General features: G+C 39.3%; 1 protein-coding gene across 1 annotated transcript in view; it reads left to right on the forward strand.

Moving 5' to 3' along the window:
• The window catches only part of DCK (deoxycytidine kinase), a 59,950-nt gene extending 49,537 nt beyond the window's left edge, over nt 1-10,413 (forward strand). The window contains exon 7 of the mRNA XM_060092512.1: nt 10,180-10,413. Within this exon, the coding sequence (XP_059948495.1) occupies nt 10,180-10,200 (21 nt within the window). The 3' untranslated portion in view covers nt 10,201-10,413. The remainder of the gene's footprint in view (nt 1-10,179) is intronic.
• Nucleotides 10,414-10,970: the final 557 nt, after the last annotated feature.

Here is a 10,970-nt window from a genome sequence, read left to right on the forward strand (position 1 = left end):
ATAACCACAAAAATATTTCACTAGAAAGAGAATTCACCAGGAGGACTTGAACTTCACAGTACAATCTTAATATTGCTCAAAACAGATGTTGTTTTTTTGAACCTAATTTACCATTAAAATTAAACACAGAAAAGTTCTTTCCCTAAAGCAGGGAGAGACTTCACCTCTAAAGGAGACAATTTAGGCCCAGAATGTAACTATGATTACTAAGAAAAAGAAAGGAAGGGAGGGAGGAGTGAAGTGTGGAAGGAAGGAAGAAGGAAGGGAGAGAAAGAAAGCTTATGAAGGTTAAACAAATTAGCTGGTGATATTTTGTGCAAGTTCTGTTGGAAAATTACTCTGGTAGCCTCAGTGTGGGAAAATGAGTTGCTCAGCAGTCACTGCTAAAAATACAGCAACTAGAAAGACGAGATTACTGCATGCTGGCAAATTTGCCTGGCTAGTGCTTGGTAATTTGTTCTGAGGTCTAGCTTTGTTAGAGTGTTGATGCCTCTCCTTTGAGTTTGCTCACCGCAGGATGGTGATTAACCTGAACCTGGAGGACATGTAACAAGGCTTAATTCAGAAGCAGAAATTGGGGATCTTCAGCTCAGAAGTGCTCTTCGCATTTGTGCTATTATTGGCACCATGATTAGGCTGAATTTAGACTAGCATTCCTGTCTCACCTGATGGGAAAATAGGAGGTTACTGCATTTAAGATGGAAGGAAATCACGAATGTCAGCCTGCTATTAACAGTGTTTTCAGATAAAAATTGCAAGAGCCACATGTTGTGATCTTAAGTGGATTTCCAATCAGTCTCTTGTTCACCAGGACTAGTCTCTTCCCTCCTTGGTATTGTGATTCCTGTTAATGTATTCCTTTCCTTCCTTCTACTCCATCCCAGATAGAAATAAAGGACTGACTTCTTCAGTAGGGTAAAGGAAATCTAATCCCTTCTTTTGTCTCTCATTTCAATCAGAGGCAAGACAAAAGACCTTACTATTCTCTATAAGGTACTTCATGATCTCCACTTCTTACTGCTTTCCTCCTTGCTGGCTTCACAGCAGACTGGCCTCTGCCGTTCCTTGAATATACCAAGCACACTTGTCCCAGGGACTTTGTCCTGATGTTGCCCTGCCTGGGATGCTATCCCCCGAGATCTTTTCATGGCTCACTCCAGCACTTCCTTCAGGTCTCTACTCAAATGTCATCTTATTAATCAGGCCTTAGCTGACTACCCTAACTACCTGCCTCTGTCTCCCACTGTTCCCTTTACCATGCTTTGTGTTTGTTTACTGTTTTTATCACCACCTGACAAATTATGTATTTGTCTATAGTCTGTCTTCCTACACTAGAATGTAAACTCCACCAGAGCAGGGACTTGTTTTGTTTACTACTGTGTTCTCAGTGCCTAGAATGGTATCTGGAAAATGAAGCAGATGCTTGATAAACATTGGTTGAATGAATAAAAGAATTTTCTTTAATCCTTGGCACTTTAATGTACAGGTTTGTTTTTGTTTTCTGTAATGTACTTGATTCTTCTGTAGCATATGGGAATGTATTTGTCACTTAGCATCAGCAGTCATTTATTTTTTGAAATGTTTTATAAATATGGACTTTAAAAAATCAAATATAATAGGATATGTGTGAAGGCTCTGTAGGAAGTTGGTTAGTAAAAAATGATCCTGGAGTTCTTAGAGTATATACTTTTAATTTTGGTTTCTATCTTTTTCTACCCAGCACACTCTACCTTAGGTAGACAAAGATAGACCAAAACAAGATGTTTACTCAACTCTTCATTATCCACGCTAACTAATAAGCTACTTGCTATTCTTGCTATTTTGCTTGTGTTTGTTTTTATACTTTTCCCCAGTTAAAGAGGATCAATATTTTGGTTGACAAAGTTAGGTTATATACTATATAGGGGGAAAAGTAAATAGGAAATAATGAGCATTGTAGCAGATGGTTTTGTTATGTATTCTGCTTAATGATGCCTAAGAATTTGAAAGCAAGATTTGGTATGGACCATACCTCTCTTGTTTTTTCTCCTATTGCACTCAGTTTCTTCCAATAAAAATAGATAATTAAGACTTTTTTCTGTACATTAACAGACAAAAGAATTACTGTCTTGCAAATATACTGAATGATTATACATTATTTAGAAAAATCAGTGCAAATGTATTTATGTTAATCAAGTGTGAGTTGCAGGAAAATGCATGTTTAGATAGAATGGGCCTCTTTTCAGCTCATTACTTGGAAAAACCTTGATAAGAAAAGACGAGATTCTAGGAACTATAAGAAAAAAAGGATGTATTCTATGGAGAAAAGATAGCATGAGAAAAGATTTGAATATAGGAGTACTGTGGTCCCATGAAGGGGTTCTAGAAGTTAGCACATTTTGGGCCCTCAAAGTGCATCAAATCATTGTTGAATGTACAATTGGCATTCATTAATTCATTAATTCATTAATTCACTTATTCTTCACCTACTTATCTCATACTAGTTGAATGTCCACTATGTTCCAGATAGTTTTTAACTGAAGTATAGTTAATTTACGTTATGTTAGTTTCAGGTGTACAACATAGTGATTCCCTGGTTGAGGAGGAGCATCTTGGAATCTAACTTCTTCTAATAAAGACTTTCAACTTATCTTTGTTTCAGCCACACTGAAGGACAAATTCAAGATTATTGGGGCATAAAGCTATACAATTTAGGGGCTCCTCTTTAAGAAAAAGAATACAAAATTAGTTACTGGGCTTTAGTAGAGCCTGTACAAGAGAGTAAACCTTGATTGACTTCCCTTCTCACATTTACTTTCATAGGTACTAGTGCCTTCAATTTCAGAGCCTTTCCAGTGTTCTGGGTGGTGAATTGAATGGTTTCTGTGCAGCTGTTTAAATCTCTGCTCAGCTAAGTCAGTTTGACTTGTCCATCTACTTTCTACTTCCTGTTATTTTGTTAACATCTCCTCACCTTTTATTATTTTTCTGATTGTTTTCATTTTTCTGGTAAGTTTTTAGGAGGGAGTAGAGAAAAATGAGATTGTTTAATCTGTCAAGTTTAACCAGAACTTCCATAAACTCATCTTAGAGTTGGAAGAAATCTCAGAAATCATCTAGTTCGGGGTTCCTTAACCTGAATTTTAAGATCTGTGAAACTTATCCTCCCAAAATTATGTGCAAAATTTTGTATAGAAGTGTTTGTATTTGTTTTTCTGGGGGGAAGATCTGTAGCTCTCAGATTCTCAAAAGTTAACATCCCTTGATATTCACAGTTGAGGAAATTGTGATTAAGAGAGATAGTTGCCAGACATCTCCTTGATTCTATGTGTCTGACAATAGAAGAGCCTTGATCCTTGGTTAGAGAGGTCACCCAAAGGAAGAATTTTTCAAGCTATGAGCTTTCTGACTCTGATTTTCCTCAGTACACTCTCATTCCTCTCTCGGGTGTGTAAATATGGACATGTGCAGAATCTTTGCTCTTGCTTAGTTGAAGCCCTTCTCTCTTGTTTAATGATAGTTTTGTCTTCCATTGTGAGGAAGTCATTTTCCTTGAGAGAATGATGTACATGGTCATAAATAAAGTCACCTTAACTGTGTTTATCCCAGATTTGATCATTCTGGGAGGTCTGTGTCTCAGGCTTCCTTAAATTTGCAAGGTCTCTAGGAGTCTATCTACAAAGTGGCCTGAGCAGCCTGATCGGCAATAAATCATCCTAAAGGAATAAGGGCTGGCGGCAGCCTAGGGTTGGTGGGGGTGGGATAATTTGGGGGCACGTTGAGGATTCTTCATTAAGCTCATACTCTGTCCAGTTCCCACGGATCCCTGTCTGAGTGCTAGGGAGGGCCTGCGAGTAAAATGTCAAAGAGATGTTTTCATGAAAATCTTGGGAACATTGGAGGAACAAAGCATTGCTGTTTTGGGATCCGTACAATAATTTAAGAACGAAGTCATGAAGAGCTATTCTCTACTTTGGTGGAATAGTGATGTAATGTTTGTTCTTTGTCAGCTTTAGGGTGCTTCTATGGCAGAGGTAAAACTCTCAGAGGCCTTGGCAGTCATCTCAGGGAGCCAGGATTGCAGGAAAGTGGTGTCAGTTGTTCGTTGCTGAGAGAATTCTGATATTATTGCTCTCGAGACACCTCCTGGGGAGAGGTGGGGGCTTTGCGGTCTTATAATTGCTATGCATTCCTATTCCAAACCTATTATTTGGTCAAGACAGGGGAAGCATGTGCACATATGCAATGTGTTAAAACACCTATGGCTGTAGAAGTGGTATGTCCTTTTGTGCTTTGAATTTCAGGCATGCTATTTCTTTAAAGATTCTGTAGCCAGAATGATCTCCAGGTATCACCAAATCCTCAAGTCCCATTATGATAAGATTTGAATTTCACCAAAAGGAATTGCTGTGATTTGATGATGGACCATTTTCCACAGAGACCAGGATGCCAACAAGCCATCGTGTATCACTGTCTGGAGATAGACTCCTCTGTGGGTACTAAGTCTGTATTGGAAGCAGTAAGAAGGTGTGAAGTGTAAGGGCTATGGACTGTGTCCCCCACAGCTGAGCAATGCTGACAGTCTCCTCTGGGGGAATTAATACATTGATCTGCCCTCTGGAGGGCAGTGACCTCCCTAGAGGGAGAAGTCTGGCTAATCCCTTAGTTTCTCTGACAGCAGATCCGGAAGGATCCTGTTGCCAGGAATTGAAGGTAGTTGTTACCTTGACAGCAGGAGTTCAGCATGCGTGCGCCTCTTCTGGTCCCCATGTGATCCTTTGCTGTGACGCTTGTGTATTTATACCTGTGCAAGACTCAGGAAGGTAGAGACGGCTCACATGTGTCCCGTCTGCCCTCTTAAGAGGCTGGGCTGGGCCCGCTAGGGTCAGTGTGCACTCTCCCTTTGCCACCTTCTCATACAGCAACTGATGGAACCGCTTAATCCAGAGGGAGATCTCCCAGGGAAGCCAGCATGATTCCTGATATGGGCAAAGTGCTGGGTGAGTAAGGGTACCTGCACTTTCAACAAGCCAATTGGCTGAAATGCTTCTCCACGTAGGACACATTTAAGAGGATGACTAGCTTCCCTTTCCACCCATGTTTCTGGACAATCCTCAACACTGCATCAGAATTACCTCTGGTGTTTCTACGTCTCCTGCCTTTCTCACTTCCATAATTTTCCCTTTCTTCGTATATTTAAATGCTTTGTAATTTGAGGATGGCTTGTGTTACGGGCTTTTAAATGTTTGGGGGTGAGTTGGGGGGCTTTTTATCTTTGGAGCCAGCTCTGTGGTCACTGTTATGGCTCAGCCCCTCCTCATTTCACCTGGATTCCTGTCTTCCGTCATCCCTGCTGCCGGGGTGCTGTCACCTCTCCCCTTATACCATCAGGCTTCAGGCTAAAATTCTAGCTATTGCACCAAGTTTCATTTAAAACAGGCTCAAGTATTACATGTTTCTCATTGTTTACAATTGAAGAGATTGTCATCATAACATACTGTAATTGGATATATTTGATCATTTGCAGTTTCTTCTTTCTTTTCCTCCCCCCTTCCCATTCCTTGTTTGCTTAACCAAAAAAATCCTCTTAGAAGATTTCATATCTTAGAGGGATGCAAAAACATTGCAAAGAATGATCTAATTCAAACTTGTGTTTTGTTTTATTTTATTATGGTTTTTTCCCTCTGAAGCACAAAGACCTTCATAAACGTTCCGTCTTTCAAGCAGCAAGTTAAGGTAACTTGGGCATCTCAGCCTTTCCCACCTTAGGAGCACAAAAACATTCACGTCTCAATTCCTCTACACCTCACCTACCCATTATGCTTTGTGTGGAGTCCCCCTCCTCCATTTATTTGTGGAAACTCCCCCACAAGATGCTTTTCCTTTATCCATGCTGAGTCCGGGCTAGAGCTCACTGCTGGGACTTCATAAACTGAATTGCCACAGCTGCAAAAACTGGAACTCTGCCGTTGCTACTGCAGTCTAGCTGCAGATCCCAGCGAAGGGCCGCCTCATTGGGAAGGGCCGCCTTGTTGGTGCCAGGCTGCCACAATGCTGCCATCACTGCCTTGGTGTGGCCCTTGTCTCAGGCACCTCAGCCAATGGAGCTTTTGCAAAGTCAGAGAAAGAATGCTTCCTTGCTCTGTGTTCATGGTGAAGACAAAGAGCTCTAGAACAGGCTTGGTGAGACTTAAAACACAATGAGTTAGATAAATAGTGCTGTCTTTTGAGTTGAACTGCATTGCTCCTGCTGCAGCCGGAACTTCCACCTGGAAGTAATCTGGTTGGAACTCTGATGTTGCAGCTGCCTTTGAGCCTGGTAAGCTGGGACTTCGCTGCCACCAACACCTTCTCATTTAGGATCTTTGCTAATAGTTTCACCAATTTTGTTTTTGAGAATGAAAAATAGAGTGTTTCTTTCTTTAGTTTTGGGAATGATACAAAGGCTTGTGCCCCAAAGTTTCTAAGTTGTGAGACAGCTGTTAATTCATAGGTACAGGGCTCGAATATGCTGCTGGAATGCCTGTTTCCTCTTGGGTTTTGCTCCGAGCTGCTAAATTCTCTGCCCTCCACTGGGTTCTTTTGCTGAATTTACTGCACCAGACACTTAGCTCCCTTTGTTACGTTTTCTGTTGTCTCTTGTTATTTCTGATCTTACTTGAGTTTCCCTCAATTAAACAGACATAGTTGTGTATGTGTGAAACCTAACTGGGGTCAGGATTTAATTATTTTCCCAGGCGGATCCACAGTGTCAAGTAATCCAGTTTATTTCAATAAATTCTGTGTCTGCAGGAGGGAAAAAGGGTGCTGGGTGTCCTCTTATTCTCCCTAACTTGGGTGTGTCTGAGTCTCAGCTCCAGCCCAGCCAGGACTCTGCATTTGCAGTCAGTTATAGTTCAGGTTTCAAACATTTCATTTACATATGACTTCCCCCGCCACACCCACAACAGAACACTATATTCTCTCATCCCCCTTTCTCCTCCCGTGTTCTATCTAACCACTACTTTGACGTCTTCCCCCTCCCCAGACTGTGTGCTCAGATGGCCACCAAACTGCTCCATGCTCCTTGCATTCAACAGTGGCTGGTCAGTCTCTTTTCCATGGCCTTCCTTCTCTTTCCTCAGAAGAGAGCGTGAATTATATATCAATACATTCCCCATCTCACAATACATAATTATCTATTTCTCATAACTTTTCCCACCTCAGTTGTGCAGTTGAAATGATAAACTATTTCAAACATTCAGAGCATTATGTTGAAATAACAAACTCTCACATATTCAGGAATTTATAGAAACGAATATAACAGATACCACGTAATCACCTCTTACATTTAAAAAATATTTACATTTTGCCAACTTCATCTCAGACATTTTGAAATAAATACAACATTACAGATATAGTCCAAGTCCTCTATTTACTCCCTAGCTGGTAACTCCCTAAGTTCCCCAGAAGTAACCATTCCCAAGGTAGACTTTTTTCCCCTTCCCATCAGTGTTTTTTTGTATTTTGTTTACATGTGTGTGTCCATATCAATATATAATGTAATTTTATGGGTTTAAGAATTAAAGGTATAATATTATTCAGTACATAACATATTCCAACTTGATTTCCTCATTCAAGCTTAAGTTTTTCCAGATTTTTTCCATGTTGCTACATTAGATATAATTCCTTTGTTTTAACTACTATTTCAGAATATGCCAAACTGGATATATCCATTTCTCAGTTGATAAGACAATTAGCTACTTTGAAAAAGAAGCTCCCTTCTTTCCTACGCTTCCAACTGTTGCCTTATTACAGCCTAAAAATTTCATTATTACTTCCTGATTCTAATCATTGGCTCAATTCTAGAAGCCTTCTTGGCTTACTTGGCTCCAGTGTTGAAGGAAGTAAATTGACACTTGAACTAAAAAACATGGCAACTTAAGGACAAGAAAGGAGTACAAAGTTTTAAGCTCTGAAATGGTGACTTAAAGGTGCTCCATGGGTTTATAGGAGGTTGCTAAAAATGCTGTGACTGGGACAGCAAAAGCATGGGGCTCTGGAGTAAGACAGCCTAAGTTTGAATTCTAGCTGCACTCTTCCTTGGCCATGTGAACTTGGCAATTCTCTCTAAACCTACAAAAACTCTCTAAGCCTCAAATCATGAATAGCTTATAGAGTTGTTTTGAGCATTAAATGAAAGAATTCATATAAGGCTGTAGTGCAGTGCCTGGCTCAGAGTAAGTATTCTGTTCATCTTTGTTATGAGTAATGGGTATTAGCTTACTTGAATGCAGAAACCTCTATTTTGGCAGTGGAGTCTATATGGGGATCTAGCTCTGCCTCTTCCCTGGAGCTGTGTGTGTGTGTATGTGTGTGTGCGTGTGTGTGTGTGTGCGTGTGTGTGTATTTATGTGTGTTCAAGGAGGACTGGGGAGGGAGTTGGTATAAAGCTCTTATAACCTTAAGCTTATATGGAAAATTCTCTAACATGCTTTAAAGGCAAGATGGGCTTTTTGATGTGCTGACAATTCTATATGAATCCTATTAATATAGAATTCAATTCTATATTAATTAAAACAGTTCAAAATCCTTTTTAGGAAAGATTGTGTTGAAATATATTCTATAAAAGTAACTTCAATAAGTCCACTACATTATATATAATTTAAAGTGGTTTTCTCGTATGTATGTTTTAACTTATCTGAGGCTTCCATGAACCTATTCAACTCTCTCTTTAAACCTACCTCTAAATGAAAATTTTTATTGGAAAATAAACATGTATATATGCAGATAAAGATAGTGACAGGCCATCAAGTTCAGGGAGAATACTTTGTGGCTTGAGGGATTTCAGTGGCTCTGGCTTCATTCTCTTAACTCCTGTGCTGTATCACTGCTCCTTGAGGCATTATTCGGCCAAACACACACAGATGCTATTGACAGGGACATAGTTTATTCTTTTCTGGGAAAAATGCGAAGGCTAAAGGTAGAATGGGAACCTCTTCAGAATGGCTTTTTCTTCCCAAGTCTCAAATAATTAGTAGGGGTTACTCAGAGATTGGTTATTTCAAGTGGCTCTAGTAAGACAAAACAGTGACTGTGATGATTATAGTCAGAGACACAGAAGAAAGTAATGCCAAATACTTGAACACAAGGAAAATTCACACAGAAGACTGTTCATCGTGGAAGTATTTTAAATGGTGATGCGCTAATCCTGAGGATGAGCTGAGGGTGGGTGTGTTGGTTAAGTCCCAGACTCTCAAGTAATCAGCAATAGGTCATGGTCCTTTCACAGTCTGAATTCGTATTCTTTTTATTCTGTGGGCATTCTGAAAATTTCATTTCTTTCACAGGGACAGAAAATAAACAGTTATGGGCTTTGGGAAATACTGCATGTCTCTGTCAGGACCTGGCTTCTACACTAGTTTTGCACCCATTTTCCAAAACTGTGTACATTATGCAGACTTTCCTCTCCCAAATATGATAGTGTTTGTAATAACAACTAAAATAACATGAAGAAAATTTATTGCGCTTATACAATAACTATAAAATCTTTGAGAACCCTATGTGGACTATATGTAGAACTACTCAGTAAGACAATATAAAGATGATTTTTCATTAAGGGACAAGATACAAGATCACGTAAACATATAAACAAGAACCAGAAGTCTGCTGGTTAAGTAAGGTAAATCTGGCCACAAATTCTACGCCAAAACTTATTTTAAGTATGAGTTGTTGTTGTTGTTGTTTTTAACAGAATCCAAATCCTTATGGTTGATGAATTCCAATAGATTTCTATTTTTCTATATTTCAATAGGATTCTATTTTCCCACGTTTTCTTATAGGGACTTTTTCATTTTGACAAACATTTAGAAATATTTGTATTTATGTGTTTCAAATCTCAGTAAGAGATTAGGAGTAGATAGCCTTATAGAAGTTCTTGCAGAGATTTGCTGAGGCAAATTTCCTATATATTTTCTAGGAAGAAATCTTTTGATTTTTCAGTATTTTGCCAGTTAATGGAAATTTGCACATCATATTACCTCAGCAATGAGTGCAGAAATCTAAAAATAGAATGCTAAAAATAGAACCTGAAAGGGGTGCAAGAAGAGAAGAAATGAAGAGATTCTTATATGGATTTAGGTATCATGAGGTATCATACTCTCAATGAAAAATTTATATCATTTAAGATTCATCAAATAATTGTTATTTTTCTTTTTACAGATACCCATACCTGTTTCATAACCTCTCCTGGCTGTAAACCTGAGCACCGATGCTTGACCTATTGTAAGTCACAAAGTTATGTATGGAAAAAAACCAGCTTTGCATTTTAACCTCTTTCCTGTCTTTACTTAAAAAAAAAAGATTTAAATCATAAATGGCTAGGAAGAGGAAAACCTTTTTGTTTCTGTAAGCAAATGTCTGACCTTGTTCTGAATTGATAAACTGCATAGGTCTAGCTTTACTAATTTAAACTCCAGGAGTTCCTCTTGTGATACTGGGGGGTACTCAAAAAATCTTTGCTCTTGTTGTTGATGATGAATATAGGTAATAAAGGAGTATGGAGTTGCATTTTTCCCTTTTGTGACTTGATGTAAAAAAATTCCTTTTCAAACCATTGTAGGAGGTTATCTATCTGTAGGACTTATGGTGGGTCACTTATGCATCCTATTATAATTTGGTCTGGATACAATAGTTTTTATCTTCACATGGAAACAAATTGGAAAGAAATAATGAGACACCATTTGGAATTGTTGGCAAATTTATTTTTTATTTTTATTTTTTGGCTGTGTTGGGTCTTCTGCTGTGCATGGGCTTTCTCTAGTTGTGGCGAGCGGAGGCTACTCTTCATTGCGGTGAGCGGGCTTCTCATTGCGGTGACTTCTCTTGTTGCAGAGCACGGGCTCTAGGCATGTGGGCTTCAGTAGTTGCAGCATGCAGGCTCAGTAGTTGCAGCATGCAGGCCCTAGGGTGTGCAGGCTTCAGTAGTTGGGGCATGTGGGCTCGGCAGTTGC

This window comes from Mesoplodon densirostris, chromosome 1 (assembly GCF_025265405.1).
Source record: "Mesoplodon densirostris isolate mMesDen1 chromosome 1, mMesDen1 primary haplotype, whole genome shotgun sequence".
Taxonomy (NCBI): Eukaryota; Metazoa; Chordata; class Mammalia; order Artiodactyla; family Ziphiidae; genus Mesoplodon; species Mesoplodon densirostris.